We start from the raw sequence: 22,034 nt of genomic DNA, 5'->3' as shown, positions 1-22,034 counted from the left end.
CTGGAAGATAGGATTAATATGGATGGGTGCCCACTGGTTGATGTGGACATGATGGGCCAAATGACCTGCTTCCCTGCTGAATGACTCTATATCATAACCATCGAGTAACTTAATAATTTAGCTAACTTAACTACTCCGTCCCCCCAAGTCTCTTGACCCCCTGCACGTCCTTCACAAAGCATCATTGAGGCAGGGTTCAGGCCTTTTACACAGTTCATGTCTCGTAATTAGTCCAAGACCAATTGATATTGGATAGTAAATGTTAAGCAAGGTGGAAAAGACAAGCATGTGACAATAGATAAAAGTAACATTTGTGGTTAACTCAAGGTTTCTTCACGACACCTGGAATTCAAAGCATCCACCTTTCAAAACGTCAGCGCAGGTGTAAACGTCAAAATAATAACTGGGTGAGGCAGTTACCCCAATTCACAACTGGAAGTAGCTGAAGAGGAAATAGCGATCTTCTCTCACTTGGTGTTTCTTTCTGCCAAGACACTTGAGTGCCAAAGTCCTCACTGAAATCAACAACTCGAATGCTAAAGTCCTAAATCAGACAAAGACCGATGCACGTCGGATGCTCGTTGTTTGTTGCACATCGGACAGGATGGTTTCCTGGTGTCTCTGTCTGTGCTTCTGCTGCCTTGCAGTTTCTGCTACCCCACTGGCTTTGGTAAGTTTAGTGATAGTGGCTTTATACTTGCAGGCAGCAGCAGCTCGTAATCACTCACCGTTCCTACTTTGCAGAGCTTTGCATGAGTCTTGTAACCCAGCACTATTCTGCAGCTACGTGTCTGACGTTGGAGTGAGCTTGGTTCTGGATTGGACGGGATGCAAGTTGAACAGTTTCCCTTTAGTCCTGTGGATTTGCTCCACTCCAGTGGGAAGTTTGTTTGAGGTTAGATGGTACTGAGGCAAGAAAGATTGATTATAGTATTGGGGGTGATGGCACAGCCTTGCTTGACACCAATCTATACTGTGTTTGGGTGCGTGGCGGGCCCGCTGGTTAGGATCAAAACTTGGATACTTGGATGTGGTACAAAGATACATTTCTGAAGACAATCAGGTTTGACGAGAATGCTCCACAGTTCTTGTTCTGGAAGACAGACCGGAGAAGCTGGGCTTGTCCTCCTTGGAGCAGAAGAGACTCCGGGAGGGGGGGGAGGGGGGGGAGGTGGGGGACCTGATAGAAGAGTACAAAATTACGAGAGGCAGATAGATTGAATTCTTACCCCCAAGGCAGAGGTGTCTAAGACCAGAGGGCATCGGTTTAAGGTGAGGAGTAAGAACTTTAGAAGGGATCTGAAGAAGTTTCTCACCTATATTGTGGATGGAATTTCGAATGTACTGCTTGAGAAGATAGTGGAGTCAAAGGCAAAGGCAAAGTCGAGTTTAATGTCGAAAACTTACTCGCAGCAGCATCACAGGCACAGAGCATCAGATAAGCAGCATTCACAAGAAAAACATAAATTAAACATAAACTATACACAATTTTTATAAGAAAGAACACAATTAGAATAAAAACAAAGTCCATTTTAGTGCAAAGTGATCAAAGTGGTCACAGTGTTGCTAAACTGAGGTAGTGATTGGGATTGTGCAGGTTGGTTCAAGAACCGAATGGTTGAAGGGAAGCAGCTGTTCCTGAACCTGGTGGTGTGGGACTTCAGGCTTCTGTACCTCCTGCCCGATGGTAGCTGCGAGGAGATGGCACAGCCCGGATGGTGGGGATCCTTGATGATGGATGCTTGAGGCAGCGCCTCCTATAGATACTATTGATAGTGGGGAGGGATGTGCCCGTGATGTATTGGGCTGAGGCCAAGTCATTGGATGTACTTAAGGTTCTTAATTGGTGAAGGGGTTAACGGTTACGGGGAGAAGGCGGGAGAAAGGGGATGAATATAATCAGCCATGATTGAATGGCCGAGCAGACTCGATGGGCCGAATGGCCTAATTCTGCTCCAGTATCTTATTACTGCTCAAAGTGGAGAAGGAGGATTCAGGAGAGAGTGACAACCTTGAGACCAGGTGTCAGGAACACACAGCAGCCCAATGTTAATGCCAGGAGTTCACCACCTCCGAAACTACCCACCTGTCCCATCAAACACATCCTGCGTGGGGCAGAATCTGAGTCAGAATCTGAGTGTCCTGTGCTGGTCTAATCGGAGCCCGCAGGACTGGAGTGGATGCAAGGCAACCTCAATGATACAGGACAGCCCTCCTGCACAACCTTCCTCCTTCCACCCTCTGTCTACGAGGTGGGCCAGGAGGTCACTGCCTGTCACAGCTCTCATCAAGGTTTAGCTGTTGCAAGAGGGTAGGTGTTTAACTTAGAAGGGAGTGATCTGAAACAGGTTCCCAGTACTAATTCTAAAGCAGTTCACTATTCTTTTTATTTCAAAAATAACTTCATTCGTAATAATATATATATTCAAAAGAATAAACACAGTGCAAAATTCTTTACATTCTTAGTGTTATTTGACCGATACATTCAGTAGTGTTAACATGTTCTTGTACGTAGCACCATTGGCACGCATGTGGCCCCTTGGGGCGATACACTCTTCCGTGTTTGAGGGGCTTCCCCACCCGACTCAGCCCCCCACTGTCCAGTGGTGGAAGGAGCCCAGACCGTGCTCCTTCCCCACTGAGCCCTTGCTTTGGCTGCACCGAGCTTCAGCGTGTCCCTCAGCACGTACTCCTGCAGCCTGGAATGTGCCGGTCGGCAGCATTCCCCTACGGACATCTCGATGTGCTGGAAGACCAACAAGTTTCAGGCAGACCAAAGGGCATCTTTCAAGTTGTGCCAAAGCAGTTTCTTTTGTGGGATCTGGCACAGCATTTATTGCCAATCCCCAGTTGCCCCTGAGGATATACAAATTCATAAACAAATTCACCGATGACACCACTATAGAACATAGAACAGTACAGCACAATACAGGCCCTCCGGCCCACAATGTTGTCCCGACCTTTAAACCTCGCCTAAGACTATCTAACCCCTTCCTCCCACATATCCCTCTATTTTAACTTCCTCCATATGCTTCTCTAGTAATCTCTTATCATGTGGAGGAAATTAAGAGGTTAAATTCTTAGCATTATGTAAGCATATTTAAGAATCCTTAGCATACCTGCCTCCACCACCATCCCAGGCAGCGCATTCCATGCACCAACCACTCTCTGGGTAAAAAACCTTCCTCTGATATCTCCTTTGAACTTCCCACCCATTACTTTAAAGCCATGCCCTCTTGTATTGAGCATTGGTGCCCTGGGAAAGAGGCGCTGGCTGTCCATTCTATCTATTCCTCTTAATATTTTGTACATCTCTATCATGTCTCCCCTCATCCTCCTTCTCTCCAAAGAGTAAAGCCCTAGCTCCCTTAGTCTCTCCTCATAATGCATACTCTCTAAACCAGGCAGCATCCTGGTAAATCTCCTCTGCACCCTTTCAAACGCTTCCAAATCCTTCCTATAATGAGGCGACCAGTACTCTAAGTGTGGTCTAACCAGAGTTTTATAGAGCTGCATCATTACCTCGCTGCTCTTAAACTCGATCCCTCGACTTATGGCACCTTACATCCCATAAGCTTTCTTAACTGTGAGGCAACCTGTGAGGCAACTTTCAGGAATCTGTGGATATGGACCCCCAGATCCCTCTGCTCCTCCACACTACCCAGAATCCTGCCATTAACTTTGTACTCTGTCTTGGAGTTTGTCCTTCCAAAGTGTACCACCTCACACTTCTCCAGATTGAACTCCATCTGCCACTTCTCAGCCCAGCTCTGCATCCTATCAATGTCCCTCTGCAATCTTCGACAATCCTCACACTATCCATGACACCACCAACCTTTGTGTTGTCTGCAAACTTGTCAACCCACCCGTCTACCCCCTCATCCAAGTCATTAATAAAAATCAGGAAAAGCAGAGGTCCCAGAACTGATCCCTGTGGGACACCACTAGTCACAGCCCTCCAATCTGAATGCACTTCCTCCACCACAACCCTCTGCTTTCTACAGGCAAGCCAATTCTGAATCCACACGGCCAAGCCTCCCTGGATCCCATGCCCTCTGACCTTCTGAAGAAGCCTACCATGTGGAACCTTGTCAAATGCCTTACTAAAATCCATGTAGACCACATCTACTGCACTACCCTCATCAATCTGTCTGGTCACCTCCTCAAAGAGCACCACCAGACTTGTGAGACATGATCTGCCCTTCACAAAGCCATGCTGGCTGTCCCTGATCAGACCATGATTCTCTAAATGCCCATAGATCCAATCTCTAAGAATCCTTTCCAACAGCTTGCCCACCACAGACTTAAGGCTCACTGGTCTATAATTCCTTGGACTATCCCAACTACCTTTTTTGAATAAGGGGACAACATTTGCCATCCTCCAATCCTCTGGTACCATTCCCGTGGACAATGAGGACTCAAAGATCCTAGCCAAATGCTCAGCAATCTCCTCCCTCGCCTCGCAGAGCAGCCTGGTGAATATTTCGTCAGGCCCCGGGGACTTATCTGTCCTAATATTTTCTAACAGCTCCAACACATCCTCTCTCTTGATATCTATATGCTCTAGAACATTAACCTTACCAACACTGTCCTCAACATCATCAAGGCCCCTCTCCTTGGTGAATGCTGAAGAGAAGTATTGATTGAGGACCTCACCCACTTCCACAGCTTCCAGGCACATCTTCCCACCTTTATCCCTCATCGGTCCGACCTTTACCCTTGTCATCCTTCTGCTCTTCACATACGTGAAAAATGCCTTGGGGTTTTCCTTAACCCTACTCACCAAGGCCTTTTCATGTCCCCTTCTTGCTCTCCTCAGCCCCTTCTTAAGTTCCTTCCTCGCTACCCTATATTCCTCAAGAGACCTACCTGATCCTTGCTGCCATCACCTTACGTATGCTGCCTTCTTCTTCCTAACTAGATATTCCACCTCTCTTGTCAACTATAGTTTCTTCACCCTGCCACTCTTTCTCTGCCTCACTGGGACAAATTTATCCCTAACATCCTGCAAGAGATCCCTGAACAATGACCACATCTCCATAGTACATTTCCCTTCAAACATGTCATCCCAATTTACACTCGCAAGTCCTAGCCTTATAGCCTCATAATTTGCTCTTCCCCCATTAAATATTTTCCTGTCCTCTCTGCTCCTATCCTTGTCCATGACAATGCTAAAGGTTAGGGAGTGGTGGTCACTGTCCCCCAAATGCTCACCCACCGAGAGATCTGTCACCTGACCCGGTTCATTACCCAATACTAGATCTAATATGGCATTCCCTCTTGTCAGCCTGTCAACATACTGTGACAGGAATCCATCCTGGACACACTTAACAAACTCTGCCCCATCTAAATCTTTGGTACTAAGCAGGTGCCAATCAATATTTGGGAAGTTGAAGTCTCCCATGATAACAACCCTGTTATTTTTGCACCTTTCCAAAATCTGCCTCCCAATCTGCTCCTCAGTATCCCTGCTGCTACCAGGGGGTCTATAGAATACTCCCAGCAGAGTAACTGCTCCTTTCTTGTTCCTAACTTCCACCCATACTGACTCTAGGGAGGATCCTTCTATATTATCCACCCTTTCTGCAGCTGTAATAGTATCCCTGACCAGTAGCGCCACCCCTCCTCCTCTTCTCCCCCCTCCCTATCCCTTTTAAAACACTGAAATCCGGAAATATTCAGTATCTATTCCTGCCCTGGTGACAGCCAAGTCTCTGCAAGAGCCACAATATCATAATTCCATGTATTTATCGGAGCTCTCAGTTCATCACCCTTATTCCTGATGCTTCTTGCATTTAAGTAAATGCACTTTAGCCCATCCACCCTACTACTTTTATACCCTATACTCTGCTTCTCCTTCCTCAAACCCTCTCTATATGTTAGATCTGGCTTTACTCCGTGCATTTCTTCCACTGACCTATCCTTCCGGTTCCCATTCCCCTTGCAAACTAGTTTAAACGCTCCCGAACCACTCTAGCAAATCTGCCTGCAAGGATATTGGTCCCCCTCGAGTTCAGATGTAACCCATCCAATCTGTACAGGTCCCACCTTCCCCAGAAGAGATCCCAATGATCCAAAAATCTAAAACCTTGCCCCCTGCACCAACTCCTCAGCCACACATTCATCTGCTATCTCCTCCTATTCTTACCTTCACTATCACTTGGCACAGGCAGCAACCCTGAGATTGCTACCCTTGAGGTCTTCAGCCTTCTGCCTAGCTCTCTAAACTCACTTTTGAGGACCTCATCCCTCTTGCTACCTATGTCGTTGGTACCAACATGTACCACGACTTCTGGCTGCTTTCCCTCCCCCACAAGAATGCTGTGGACCCGATCAGAGACATTCTGGACCCTGGCACCTGGGAGGCAACATACCATCCGGGATTGTCGCTTATGTCCACAGAACCTCCTGTCTGTTCCCCTGACTATCGAGTCCCCTATCACTATTGCCCTCCTCTTCTCCTCCCTTCCCTTCCGAGAAGCAGGACCAGTCCCAGAGCCAGAGACCTGGCTACTGCCGCATGATCCCTGTAGGTCATCCTCCTCAACGGCATCCAAATTGGACTACCTGTTTTTGAGGGGAACAGCCTCCGGGGTACTCTGTAATGTCTGCCTGTTCCATTTCTCTTTCTCTCCCCTAACAGTCACCCATCTATCTGCATCCTGGACCCTAGAAGTACCTGCTCTAAGGGGGGGGGGGGGGGTGACTGCCTCCCGAAGCACAGAATCTACATAACTCTCTCCCTCCCTGATGCTTTGCAGTGTTTGAAGCTGTGACTCCAGCTCATCAATTCTGATTCAAACTTTCTCCAGCCTCAAGCACTTACTGCAGATGTGGTCACCATGCACCACAGCAGGGTCCACTAACTCCCACATCATGCAGCTGCAGTACCTCGCCTTGCCCTCCATCTGAACTATTTTTTTGTTACCTAGCTGTAGTCTACTTAAAAGTTATAACAATAACAGTAAACTTTACCTTTACTTACCAGCTACTCACCAGTGTTGTTGCAGATGGCCGCCGCCTCTTGATGCCGAAGCCTGTTGTGCCAAAGCCACTCATTCTGACTCTGTCCACTCCGACAATGGCCGCTCCAAAATGGCCGTTCCACTTAACATGACCTCCTTTTTATTGGCCCTTCTTAATCCTGCAAGAAAAAAAAGCCCGTGAAAACACACGAAACACACGAGCTTTTTAAATAGTTTGCCCATACCTGTGAGGGACCCGCTGATCCAACGTCTCCCGGGCCGATTCTGTAAGATGAGTCACAGGTGGCGGTGAGTCGGCGTACGGGAGCGAGGTAGGACAACTGAGTGAGTGGTGCCACAACAACAACCTCTCGCTCAACGTCACAAAACTAAAGAGCTGATTGTTGACTTCAGGAAGTGGAAGGAAGGTGAACATGTGCCAGTCCACAATGGTGGATCAGTGGTGGAGAGAGTCAGTAGCATTAAATTCCTGGTCGTTAACATATCAGATCACCTGTCCTGGGCCCAGCACATAGATGCAATTACTAGGAAGGCATGCCAGAGTCTTTACATTCTGAGGTTAAGGAGGTTCAGCTTGTCACCGAACACTCTAACAAACTTCTACAGATGTACTGTTGAAAGTATCCTGACTGGTTGCATCACGGTCTGGTACTGCAATTTGAATGCGCAAGAACGTAAGAAGCTGCGGAGAGTAGTAGACTCAGCCCAATACATCACGGGCACATCCCTCCCCACCATCAGGAGTATCTACAGGAGGCGCTGCCTCAAGCATCCGTCATCAAAAATCCCTGCCATCCGGGCCATGCCATCTTCTCACGGCTCCCATCGGGCAGGAGGTACAGAAGCCTGAAGTCCCACACCACCAGGTTCAGGAACAGCTACTTCCCTTCAACCATTCAGTTCTTGAACCAACCTGCACAATCCCAATCACCACCTCAGTTTAGCATCACTATGACCACTTTGCACTAAAATTGACATCTTTTTGTTCTAATTGTGTTTTTTTCTTGTAAAAATCGTGTATAATTTATGTTTATGTTTTTTTTGTGAATATCATGTGCCTGTGATGCTGCTGCAAGTAAGTTTTTCATTGCACCTGTGCACACATGGACTTGTGCATGTGACAATAAACTCGAATTTGACGTTGACTTTGAGAAGTAGTGGTGAGCTGTCCTCTTGAACTTCTGCAGTCCCATAGTGCTTTTGGGGAGGGACGTGCAAGGTTCAGACCCAGTGACAATGAAGGAGCAGCGATATATTTCCAGGATGATGTATGACTTGGAGGGGAACCTGAAGCCATTGGTGTTCCCAAGTGACTCTTAGCCTTGTGTATCTTAGCAGTGGTGGCTACAGATCTCGGAGTTGCTGTCGGAATAGCCTGGGCAATTAACTGCTGTGCATGTTGAATGGTTGCTGGGATGGATTTATTATCCACGGAGGAGAAATTAAGTAGACTGTCCAATACCCTGCGTTTAGAAGAATGAGAGGTAGCTCATTTTATCTCATTTTTACAGGGTAGGTCATAATGGTAGGCATCATGGGTGGTACAGACATTGTGGGCCGAAGGGCCAGTTTCTGTGCTGTACTGATGCTATCTGATGCCATGTGCCTGTGATGCTGCTGCAAGTAAGTTTTTCATTGCTCCTGTGCGTGTGCATATGACAATAAACTTGACTTTGACTTTGACTGTGACTGTTCCATGTTCTATGAAGATGTAAGGAAGGTGTTTCCACAGGTAAATGCAATGAGGTAAAACATCAGCATACAAAACACTGGAGGAACTCAGCGGGTCAGGCAGCATCTCTGGAGAGAAAAGGACAGTCGACATTTCGGGTCGAGACCCTTCATCTGGAGTAAAAGATCAGCCATGATCTTATTGAATGGCAGAATAGGGGGAAGGGGCCAAATTAGCTGCACTGTTTCTTATGCTCAGTGTCATAGATAGTTTCTGATTGTTTGGTGAGCCCCTCACCTCAGGGATCAATCTTGTGAATCTGCATTGCACTATCTCCTACGAAAGCACACACTTTCGAAGGTCCAGAGACCTAAACTACCTGCCGTTCTCCAGCTGAGTCTCCCCAAGGAGCTGTTCAATGATTGAAAAAACTGGAAATGCAGACAAAACTTATGAATACGTAAGTGAACATATGTGTAAATGCTCACTGCGGATGGAGACCAATCTCTCTCTCTGGTCTCCATCCTCGTCATCTCTTAATCTCCCCCAATAAATACCAGACAAATTTATCTTAACAAATGTACACAAGAGATTCTGCAGATGCTGGAGTCTGGAGCAACACACACCAAATGCTGGAGGAACTCAGCAGGTCAGGCAGCATCTGTGGAGGGAAATGGACAGTTGATGTTTTGGGTCAAGACTCTTCATCATGACTCAAAATCAGAACCATTTATCCTTCTCAAGCTGAAACCTTGAATTGTGCAGTGGATAATGTGTGCTGAAAATCTCATGCTGTTACAATTGAAATATTTCTGTTTTAATGGCCAAGAGATCCATTCTATTTAAATGGAAGGATCCTATACCTCTTACCACATTTCAATGGTTTCCTCAAACTATAACATGTTTGAACTTACAAAGAATTAGGAGTAGTACTGTTGATCCTTCGCTTAAATTTGAGGAAGTTTGGAGTCCATTTATTCAGTATTTTCATATGATATAAGCTGACCTTTTTTGAATCCCTTTCAATAAACTTTGAATATAGAGGAGTGGAGTTAACAACATAATTTTTTTTTAACTGAAGAAATATCAGTCCAGTTTTTGGTTTGCTTTTGTTTATCACTTTTTTTTTTGATTTGGGGGTTCTCTTTTTATATAATTAAATTTCTTTTCAAATTTTTTGTTGTATCATGCTCACTTAGCAAGAGATTGGGAGGTTCAGATTATATATTTTACTCCCTGTGAGGGTATATATTAGCTGTTATCATTGTTATCCTGAGTGCTTCGTACCATGTGTATAATCACTAATGTTATGTATATTAATTTGAAATTAATTTGAAATTCAGTAAAAAGATTGAAAAAGAAAAGGAATATTTCCGTTTGTCTCTAACCTCCATCTTCTGGTTTGTTTTTGATAGCCAACCTCACGAGAGATAGGTGAGTTTGATTTTCCTTTTTTGCTGAACACGGTCGGATATTTTATATACAAGTACGAAAAGTTTCAGAAGTACCTCAATAACGTCAGTCCAGAAATAATTCAACGTGCCTCTTGGACACACCTAAACCATCGGTCGCAACCTTACTCTCTCAGTCCATGTGTGAAAACTTTCCCCCAACCTCTGTGCCTACTCCTTAATTCCTATTCCTTAATCTTTGGGCAACACCAGTTTTATAACCAATCTCTCTCTCTGGTCTCCATCCTCGTCATCTTTTAATCTCCCCCAGTGCTACAACTTGCTGCCATCTCTGCTCTTTTCCAATTTTAACCTCTTGTACATCTCCCAAATGAAATCACTTTGTCATTAGCTGCAAAGATCCTCATCTCCGCAGATCCCTTCCTCAACCTTTCCACTGCTCTTCCTCTCTTTCCTCAGTTGTCATCATTAAACCTACCTTTTTGAGTGAGCTTTCCATAACCTGCCCTTATAGTGTCTAGGTATCTACTTTTGTTAAATAACTTTCCTGTGAAGGTGATATAAAAATGAAAGTCAATGTTGTTGTATTGTCCTTTAGCTTTTCATCTTATCAAATGAATAATTTATGAATCTGCTTCCGGTAGTGTAGCCGTAAGCATAACGCTATTACAGCGCTAGTGACCTGGGTTCAATTCCGGCCGCTGTCTGTAAGGAGTTTGTACGTTCTCCCCATGTCTGCGTGGGTTTCCTCCGGGTGCTCTGGTTTCCTCCCACGTTCCAAAGACGTACGGGTTAGGAAGTTGTGGGCACACTATGTTGGCGCCGGAAGCGTGGTGACACTTGCAGGCTGCCCCCTAGAACACTCTACGCAAAAGATGCACTTCACTGTGTGTTTCGATGTACATGTGACTAATAAACCTACCTTATCTTGTCTTATCTTATTTTAGATAATGCTCAATGAAACCACTTCATTGTAGCAAGCACTGTGAACTGCTTCGATATACCAGTGTTTACAGAGTGTTGTTGGATTATTATTTGATCGATTTGCCCTGGAATCTCATCTTCATAGTTATTCTGCTTTCCATCTGAGCTCAGTTATTGGTCTCATATCCAGAAGCCAGGAGTAATACCCTGGGCCATGACTTTGAATCCCACCACAAAAGCTGGGCAATTTACATTCAGTTAATTAAGTAAATCCAGGATAAAAAGTCAGTATGTCACCATGAAATTACTGGACTGTCTTAAAAACCCATTGGGTTTGCCTACCTTTGGAAAGAGAATCTGCCAACATATCTGTTCATGGAGTCAAACAGCATGGGAACAGGCCCTTCAGCCCAACTGGTCCATGCCGACCAAGATGCCCCATCCAAGCTAGTCCCATTTACCAGCGTTTGGCCCATAGACTTTGAAACATCTCCTATCCATGTACTTATCTAGATGGCTTTTAAATGTCACTAATGTGTCTGTCTCCATCACTTCCTCTGGCAGCTCATTCCACAGACACACCACCCTCTGTGTAACCCTGTTGCCTCGCAAGTTCCTATTAAATCTCTCCCCTCTCACCTTAAACCTATGCCCTCCAGTTCTCGATTCCCCAACCCTGGGAGAAAGACTGTGTGCATTTACCCTATCTGTGCCCCTCATGATTTTATACACCCCTATAAAATCACCTCTGCGTCTCCTACGCACCAAGGAAAAAAAGTGCCATCCTGTCCAACCTCTCCCTATAACTTAGTCCCTCGTCCTGGCAACATCCTTGTAATTCTTTTCTGCACTCTTTCCAGTTTAATAACATCTTTCCTATAGCAGGGTGACCAAAACACAATACTTCAAGTGAGGCCTCACCAGTGTCCTGTACAACTGCACCCTGACCTCCCAACTTCTATATTCAGTGCCCTGACTGATGAAGGCCAGTGTGCCAAATGCCTTCTTTACCACCCTGTCTACCTGTGACACCACCTTCAGGGAACCATCTACCTGATCTCCAAGGTCCCTCTGTTCTACAACAATTCCCAGGGCCCTACCGTTCACTGTGAAAATCCTACCTTGATTTGACTTTCCAAAATGCAACATCTTGCACTTCTATGAATTAAACTCATAAGAACATAAGAACATAAGAAATAGAAGCAGGAGGAGGACATCTGGCCCGTCGAGCCTGCTCCGCCATTCAATAAGATCATGGCTGATCTGGCCGTGGACTCAGATCCGCTCACCTGCCTTTTCCCCATAACCCTTAATTCCCCTGCTATGCAAAAATCTATCTAACTGTGTCTTAAATATATTTAATGAGGCAGCCTCTACTGCTTCCCTGGGCAGAGAATTTCACAGATTCACTACTCACTGGAAAAAGCAGTTTCTCCTCACCTGGGTCTTAAATCCATTCCCCCAAATCTTGAGGGTATGTCCTCTGGTTCTAGTCTCACCTACCAGTGGAAACAACCTTCCTGCCTCCACCTTATCTATCCCTTTCATAATTTTACATGTTTCTATAAGATCCCCACTCATTCTTCTGAATTCCAGCGAGTATAGTCCCAGGCGACTCAATCTCTCCTTGTAGGCTAACCCCCTCATTTCCAGAATCAACCTGGTGAACCTCCTCTGCACCGCCTCCAAAGCCAGTGTATCTTTCCTCAAGTAAGGAGACCAGAACTGCACGCAGTACTCCAGGTGCAGCCTCATCAGTACCCTGTACAGTTGCAGCATCATCTCCCTGCTCTTAAGTTCAATCCCTCTCACAATGAAGGCCAACATTCCATTTACCTTCTTGATAACCTGTTGCACCTGCAAACCAACCTTTTGAAATTCATGCACAAGCACTCCCGAGTCCCTCTGCACAACAGCATGCTGCAATCTCTCACCATTTAAATAATAATCTGATCTTCTATTTTTCATTCCAAAGTGGATGACCTCACATTTACCAACATTGTACTCCATCTGCCAGACCCTTGCCCACTCGCTTAACCTATGTATATCTCTCTGCAGACTCTCCGCATCCTCTGCACAATTTGCTTTTCCACTCAATTTAGTGTCATCAGCAAACTTAGATACGCTACACTCGGTCCCCTCTTCCAAAATATTAATGCATATAGTGAACAGTTGTGGGCCCAACACCGACCCCTGTGGCACCCCGCTCACCACTGATTGCCACCAGAGGAATACCCATTTATCCCAATTCTCTGCCTTCTATTGGCTAACCAATCCTCAATCCATGCTAATACATTACCCCTAACTCCATGCATCCTTATCGTCTGGATAAGTCTTTTATGTGTCACCTTATCGAACACCTTCTGGAAATCCAAGGATACAACATCCACCTGTTCCCCTCTATCCATTGCACTCATTATATCCTCAAAGATTTCAAATAAGTTTGTCAAGCAGGACCTGCCCTTCCTGAATCCATGGTGTGTCTGCCTGATGGAACCACTTCTATCCAGATGTCTCGCTATTTCTTCCTTAATGAGATCTTCAAGCATTTTCCCAACTACAGATGTTAAGCTTATTGGCCTATAATTATCTGCCTTTTGCCTACATCCTTTTCTAAACAGTGGCATGGCATTCGCTGTCTTCTAATCTGTCCGGACCTGCCCAGAGTCCAGAGAATTTTGGTAAATTATCACAAGTGTGTCTGCTATAACTTCCACCATTTCTTTCAATACACTGGGATGCATCCCATCAGGACTAGGGGACTTGTCTACCTTTAGGCCCACTAATTTGTTCATCACTACTCCTTGAGTGACAGTGATTGTATTGAGGTTCTCACCTCCCATTGCATCCATAACATCTTTATTTGGCATGTTAGAGGTGTCCTCCACCGTGAAGACGAACACAAAATAGTCATTCAAGGCCTCGGCCATTTCCACATTACCCGATATTAATTCCCCCTTCTCATCTCCCAAGGGACCTACGTTCACTTTAGCCACTCTTTTCCGCTTTATATAATTATAAAAACTTTTACTTGCTGTTCTCATATTTTCTGCCAGTTTACTTTCATAATCTATCTTCCCTTTCCTTATTGCTTGCTCAGTGGTTCTTTGCTGCTTTTTGAAGTTTTCCCAATCTTCCAGTTTCCCACTACTCCTGGGGACTTTGTACGCATGAGCTTTTAGCCTGATGCCTTCTTTTATTTCCTTAGTTATCCGAGGCTGGCTCTCCCCACCCTTACCGTCCATCTGTCATTCCTCGGCCCACTTACTCAGCTGATCAAGATCCTCCTGTAATTTTTGATAGCCTTCTTCACCGTCAGGCATTTTTATGTGACTCCAGACCCACAGCCCTAAGACTGACTTCTAACTGCTTTCTTAAACAGCCCTGAAAGTTGCTCTGTTCAGTGTAATTCATAATAAAGGCTGCTGCATCCCATTAATAAACAAAATTAAGTTCCTCATACGTCAAATTATCTTGGTTATTTGACTCCACAATCTTAACAGTTATGAGGCAAACAGAGTGTGCCCTGTATTTCCTGACTGTAATTTGGTCTCTGATTCCAAGAAGGTTTATTTTGAGTCTTTGTTAGATCTTCTGTTAACCAAGAACGCAATTGTTCATTGACCAGTCAAACTGGAAGTGGGGTGAGTCACCACTAACTGGGTGGCAAATAGGAATAAAAGCTGCAGTGACGGTGCTGAAACCCGAGAATAGGCAAATCTATCTCTCGAATCAATCACTTAGATCATGGGAGCAAAGAATTGCTGAAAGATATCGGAAATTAGTCACAGAAAGCAGAAAAATGCCGCGAAATGACTGGCTGAATTTAACTAGCAGCCTCTACTGACAAGCAGGAAACCAACTGCTGTGCAGTGAAGGAGCCATTTCAATAGCACATCTGAAGTTCCTTGCTGCTAGTTAGTTCCCTGGGGTCCCGAGTGGGTTTATCATTAGCAGAAGAGGTGCCAGGGAGACCAACAACACTAGTGGGTCCTTCAACAAAACTAGAACCTGTATTTACATCATTCAATACTTCCCGTGCGCACTGCAGATGCCCAATAAAGGAATGCAAACTGATTTGATGGGTCACCTGTTTCCAATATATGATCCCTTTGAAAGAGGATCGGATATAAAAGCAGGAGGAGACGTGCTTCAGCTCCACAGCGCACTGGTGAAACCACATCTGGAGTAATTCCTGCAATTTTGGATTATTTGGGAAGGGGTGTACTTGCATTGGAGGTGGTTCAGACTCACTAACTAGGATGAAACAATTGCCTTGTAAGGAAAGACTGAGCAGTTTGGGTCCATATTCATTGGGGTTCAGGAGAAATGAGAGGTGATCTTCTTGAAACTAATAAGATTCTGTGAGGGATTGACAGGGTGGGTGTTGAGAAGTGGGGCATGTTCAGAATAAGAGGGGAACTTCTTCCCTCAGGAGATTGTGAATTTTCTCTACTCCAGAGAGCTGTGGAGGCAGAGCCATTGAATAGATTCAAGGTGACGTTGACAGGGAAGGAAGGACTTTGGGTAAGAGGCAGGGAAGATCAACTGAGCTCCAGATCAGCTATAAATGTATTAAATGTTGGAGACACAAGAGAGACCGCAGATGCTGGAATTTGGAGCAAAAAACAAACTGCTAGAGGAACTCAGCGGGTCAGGCAGCATCTGTGGGGGGAAAGGGACAGTCAACGTTTCAGGTCGAGAACCTTCAGCCCGACGTAAGAGATGCAAATGCTGGAATCTAGAGCAACACCCTCTCGATAGAATGGATTGGGATCAATGGATTCACCCTCCTGATGAAGGGTCTTGACCGGAAACGTCGACTGTCCATTCCCCCTCCAGATGCTGACTGACCTGCTGAGTTCCTTCAGCAGTTTGAGTTTTGTATTAAATGGTGGATCAGACTTGAGCAACCACATGACTTACTCCTGCTCCCATTTCTTATGTTAAGTAGGTGGAGCACAAATGAACTTCCAGACCAGGGGATTTTCATTCCAATATCTTGGCAATGCATTTAGTAATTAAAACATAGAACACAGAACAGTACAGCACAGGAACAGCTCCTTCAGCCCATGATGTTATGCCAAACTAATTAGCCTCATAATTAAACGCCTAACTAAACTAATCCCTTCTCCCTACACAATGTCAATATCCCTCCATTCCCTGCACATCCATGTGCCTATCTAAGAGCCTCTTAAACACCTCTATCGTATCTGCCTCCACCACCACTGCTGGCAGCGCATTCCAGGCACCCACTACTCCTGGTGTAAAAAAACTTGCCCCGCACATCTCCTTCAAACTTACCCCCTCTCACCTTAAATGTGTGCCCTCTAGTATTAGATATTTTGACCCTGGGAAAAAGATACCACCTGTCTACTCCATCTGTGCCTCTCATAATCTTATAAACTTCTATCAGATCTCCCCTCAGCCTCCAACGCTCAATTAACAACAAATTGCATTAATACAGCCACATTAATCTGGGTCAGCATCCTTTACCAACAGGTTGACATTGACTTTTCTATGAATTAATTGATTAATAAAGACTTAATAAGCAGTGATGATAGGATGTCCATTCAGATTCTTCGTAGCACAGGCTTGTTTCCAAGTTCACCTTGGAACGCCATCAAGACCAATGGCAAGTGCAACTTTAAAATGGGACTGGCTTAGATGGGCATCTTGGTCAGCATGGACCAGTTGGGCTGAAGGGCCTGTTTCTGCGCTGTGTGACTCTATAAGAGGAACCTTAACCTTTCTGTATAAAATACATCCAGCAGTGAAAGGGAAATAAAAATCAATGTTTAAAGTTGTTACATTCTGGAAGATGATCCAACAGACACTTTCAAAAGGGAATTGGATGAAAACTTGAAGCAAATGATTCAGAGTTGAGGGAAATGGGGGCTGGAACAAATAGCAAACTGCTGGAGGAACTCAGTGGGTCAAGCAGCATCTGTGGAGGGAGATGGACAGTCGACATTTCAGGTTGAGACCCTTCATGTGAGCAGAAAGAGTAGAGGGGAGATAGCCAGTATAACGAGGTGAGGGGAAGGGGTGGAGCCAGAGCTGGCAAGCGATAGGTGGATCCAGGTGAGGAGGGGGGATTGGCAGATGGCGGAGGGAAGAAGCAGCAGAGGCTGGGAGTGTGTCCACTCTTTCAAAGCACTGACACGGGCAGAGGGTCAGAAATCATTTTCTGTGCCGCGTAATACTCTCAGCGTTGAAAAAGATGACTGAAGAAAACCTGTTTCTGCTTCTCATTTAGAAGTGGATGTCGACGGCGGATTAGATCAAGACATATTTAACATAAATGAAGGTAAGTTTACGTCCTTTTTAAAAAATATATTCGTTCACGGGATGTGGATGTTGTCAATATTTATTCTCGGTGCAGATTAGTAAAAAACAGATTATGGGAGTTTGCTTTGCTGAAATTGGCTGGAACATAACAACAGCAATTACACTTCAAAATGTGCTTGGGACATCCTGCAACAGATGTGAAAGTTGCTGTGTAAATACAAGCAGTTCTTTCTTCTGGGAGGCATTTTATTCAGCTTGATTCCCACATCCCCTGCTGTTCAGGGTTTGTCTCTCACTCACTAATTGTCCAGTAGACTCTGCTTGGCTCTGCTGAGCTAGACAGCTAATCATTTCTGGCTCCCAGTCTGCGCTGCACTTTCTATCTGCAGCGGGCCCTGACTGATTGCGGGCAAGGAATTCACAGCCGCAAACAAACGCTGACTTCACTGCTGGTTCAGCTTCTCTGCTTCACAGTTCTATTTCGAAGAAACCTGCTGCGATGGAACAATCTTCATCGTTGCCTAATTTTCAATAGAGTTACCAGAACCTGTAGCACAGAACTGGTTCACTTCTCCATCCTGCGTTTATCCTGCTGACCCTTAAACTCATCACCACTACTTGCATCAGCTGGTCCCAGTGCAGCAAGCTCCACATTTTAATCACAATGTAGGCAGAGCTCCCGTTGGATTTACCGGTGACCATGTCGTGTGTTTATGGCCCTCAGTTCAAAACCCCCCGCCACACACACACACACACACACACACACACACACACACACACACACACACACACACACACACACACACACACACACACACACACACACACACACACACACACTATAGATAAGACTATTGAACAGTTCCCTTATACAATGAGATGGACTATGACCTCACGATCTACCTTGTTGTGACCTTGCACCTTATTGCACTGCACTTTCTCTGTAGCTGTGACACTTTACTCTGTACTTTTATTGTTTTTACCTGTACTACCTCAATGCACTCTGTACTAACTCAATGTAACTGCACTGTGTAATGAACTGACCTGTACGGTCGGTTTGCAAGACAAGTTTTTCACTGTACCTCGGTACAAGTAACAATAATAAACCAATACCAATACCAAATACACACACACACACACACACACACACACACACACACACACACACACACACACATGGCAGCATCTCCTCTGTCATAGAGTCATACAGCATGGAAACGGGCCCTTCAGCCCAACTCGTCCAGGCCGACCAAGTTGGCTATCTGAGCTAGTCCCATTTGCCTGCGTCTGGCCATATCCTTCCAAACCTCTCCGATCCATGAAGCTGTCTAAGCGCCATTGCTTTAAAGCCCTTTGTGAGGTTCTCATTTAACCTTCCCTCTTCCAGACAAACAGTCTCAGTCTGTTCGACCTTTCTTGCTGGATATAACCACTCCATCTCAGCACCATTTTCTTCTCCACCTTCCCCTCTGCCTCTAATGTGTGTTCATTCTCTGCAGAACTTGGACTGAATCTCATAGAAGGAGATATCAGACATGATACGGTAAGCTCATGATGGTTTTTCTTGTATGTTGAGGGAGGCAGAAAGTTTTCAGAAACTTACTCCACGTATTGCTGTGAAGATGACTGATTTGCTTTCTGTTTGCTTTGAAATTAGCCCACTGACAGAAGCGCAATCGCCAATGACAAATTCAGATGGCCAAAAACTGTTCCATACTATCTGGAAGATAGTTTAGGTGGGTACGAATACAGATTGAAATCTAATTATTTTGTTACTTTAACCCACATTGCAGTTATCTGCTTTGTCTAATGCTGCCTGGATTAGAAGGCATGAGCTATAAGGAGAGGTCGGACAAACTGGGGTTGTTTTCTCTGGATCGTCAGAGGCTGAGGGGAGACCTGACAGAAGTTTATAAAATTATGAGAGGCATAGATAGGGTAGACAGTCAGAGTCTGTTTCACAGGGTAGAAATGTCAAATACTTAAGGACTTGCATTTAAGTTGAGAGGGAGAAAGGTTGAAGGAGATGTGAGGGGCAAGTATTTTTACACAGAGCGCGGTGGGTGCCTGGAACGGGCTGCCAGGGGTAGGGGTGGAAGCAGATACGATAGAGGTGTCTTAGAGACTTTTAGACAGACACATGAACATGCAGGGAATGGAGGGATATGAATCATGTGCAGGCAGAAGAGATTAGTTTCATTCGGGATCATGATCGGCACAGACATGGTGGGCCGAAGGGCCTGTTCCTGTGCTGTACTGTTCTGTGTTCTACGTTCTATCTGTATTCATTTTACATTACTAATTTACAGATTTATTTTGTGTATCAACTATTGCAGAATAGTTGATGCACAACTAAGGATTCCATTACACACTTTTAGCATGACTTTATGGCTCAGATGATGTAAATGCTGGTTACATGAAGCATTTGTAATTAGTTTCAGAATTCTAACCTTTGTACTTTTCGCTTGACTAATACTATTGGCCAGCTCAGTGATCTTAATGGTCATTGACTGTCCAATTGTACAATTCAATGAATTTCAACTGTACCTCCCTGCCGTGGCCCAGTGAATCCCAGTAAGTATGATCAGAGTACCTCTGAGTCATAAAATATAGGAGTAGAATTAGGCCATTTGGCCCATCCAGTCTGCTCTGCCATTCAATCATGACTGCTTTATTTCTCAACCCCTTTCTCCCTCCTTCTCCCCGTAACCCTTAACCTCCTTACCAATCAAGAACCTATCAATCTCTGCCTTAAATACACCCAGTGACTTGGCCTCCACAGCCCTCTGTGGCAAGGAATTCCACAGATTCACCTCCTTCTGGCTGAAGAAATTCCTCCTTATCTCAGTCCTAAAGGGGCATCTATTTACCCTGAGGCTGTGCCCTCAGATCCTAGAATCTCCCACTACTGGAAACATCCTCTCCACGTCCACTCTATCCAGGCCTTTCAATATTCGGTAGATTTCATTCTTCTTAACTCCATCGAGTACAGGCCCAGAGACATCAAACACTCCTCATATGTTAAGCCTTTCATTACTGGGATCATTCTTGTGAACCTTCTCTGGATCCTCTCCAGGGCCAGCACATCCTTCCTTAGATACGGGGCTCAAAACTGCTCACAATACTCCAAATGTGTCTGACCAATGCCTTATACACCCTCAGCAGTACATCCTTGCTTTTATATTCCAATCTTCTCAAAGGTACGGTGACTTCAGACCTCAGACCAAGAATTTAATTCAGGATCTTTGGTGCAAAAGCCACTAACATCGACCCAAATGTTCTGAATTAAAGTCTGTGGCTGCTGGAAATGCTCAACAGGTCAGGCAGCATCTGTGGAGAGAAACAGGACAAATGTTTTGGGTTGATCAACAGTCTCCAGCTGAAGATTAATCTGCACAGACCTGAGTTTAAATTCCATGACTGGGGTTTTCATTGCAAACTTAATTTAAAATCAATCACATCAGGAGGGAGTTGAGAGAAAATTATTTCACACAACGACTGGTGGGGTTCTGGAGCTCATTGTCGGAAGGGGGCTGGAGGCAGAAACACTAAACTGTACCTGGATGAGCCCTTGAAGAGCCATGACCTATGAGGCCAAAGACCTGGAGCTGGGAAGAGGGATCAACCTAAAGCCCATTCTTGGCTGGTATGAACACAATGGGTGGAATGGTCTTTTTCTATGCTGCAAAGTTCTACAGTTCTGTGACTCTGAAGTTGTTTTATTCCCAGGATGAGGTTTGCAATGGCAATCATTTAAACTTTGATACTCTTGACTTTCCCACAGATGTAAATGCTAAAGGTGTCATCCTTAAAGCATTTGAACAATACCGCCTTAAATCCTGCATTGACTTTAAACCTTGGAGTGGGGAAGCTAACTACATCTCCGTATTCAAAGGGAGTGGGTAAGAGCGCGAGTTGGTATTCCTCGCATTTTTCTTCTGAACGCAGGTAAACTTTCTTCATTTCTTTTCCTGCTTCTACCCCTCAGTTCCTTGGGGTTGATAACGAAGTACATATCTCGGACACCACTGCTAACACATGGCAAGGATTTTCTTCTGTTCGTTCATGGCATCTGGGCTTTGTCAGCAAGCCGTGCATATATCGTCCTTGGGAACATGGTGGTGAACCGTGTTCTGCTGTGAGATGGGTTCCCTCCCTGTGATAAAACATCACACAAGCGTCGACTGAGGCCATAGATAGGGTCAATGTGCATGGTCGTTTTCCCAGGTTTGGGGAATGGAGAACTAGAGGGCATAGGTTTAAGGTTAGAGGGGAGAGATTTACTCGAAACCTGAGGTGCAATTTTTTCACCAGGAGGGTGGTGAGTATATGGAACGAGCTGCCAGAGGAAGTGGTTGAGGCAAGTACATTAACTACATTTAAAAGGTACTTGGACAGGTATGTGGATAGGAAAGGTTTAGAGGGACAAGGGCCAAATGGGACTAGCTTAGATGGGAATCTTGGTCAGTGTGGACCAGTTGGGCTGAAGGGCCTGTTTCCATGCTGTATGACTCTTTGACTCCCACCTATCAGTGATGGGCAGTAGCCAGTCACCTCTGCCTGTTCTCCTAGTTTGCTGTTCACTGATTACATCACAAGTATGTGGGCTCAATGTCAACCTTGGTAGCTTTCCAACCATACAATTGCATAAAACGTTCCCATGTGTGTGGCCCAAACTGCTGCCAAATGGAGCTTGATTGTCTGCCCCACATTTGGTTTTTCCCCAAAGAGTTGTGCTTGACTTACAGC

At 45.1% G+C, this 22,034-nt stretch overlaps 1 protein-coding gene across 1 annotated transcript in view; it reads left to right on the top strand.

Moving 5' to 3' along the window:
- Positions 1 to 575: 575 nt before the first annotated feature.
- LOC127574427 (meprin A subunit beta-like) overlaps positions 576 to 22,034 on the top strand; it is a 44,488-nt gene continuing 23,029 nt past the window's right edge. The window contains exons 1-6 of the mRNA XM_052023433.1: positions 576 to 670; positions 10,074 to 10,092; positions 17,254 to 17,304; positions 18,785 to 18,828; positions 18,943 to 19,021; positions 21,070 to 21,187. Of these exons, the coding sequence (XP_051879393.1) occupies positions 605 to 670; positions 10,074 to 10,092; positions 17,254 to 17,304; positions 18,785 to 18,828; positions 18,943 to 19,021; positions 21,070 to 21,187 (377 nt within the window). The 5' untranslated portion in view covers positions 576 to 604. The remainder of the gene's footprint in view (positions 671 to 10,073; positions 10,093 to 17,253; positions 17,305 to 18,784; positions 18,829 to 18,942; positions 19,022 to 21,069; positions 21,188 to 22,034) is intronic.

The sequence above is a fragment of the Pristis pectinata genome, chromosome 9 (genome assembly GCF_009764475.1).
Source record: "Pristis pectinata isolate sPriPec2 chromosome 9, sPriPec2.1.pri, whole genome shotgun sequence".
Taxonomy (NCBI): domain Eukaryota; kingdom Metazoa; phylum Chordata; class Chondrichthyes; order Rhinopristiformes; family Pristidae; genus Pristis; species Pristis pectinata.
This window is presented reverse-complemented; position numbering and strand designations above follow the sequence as displayed.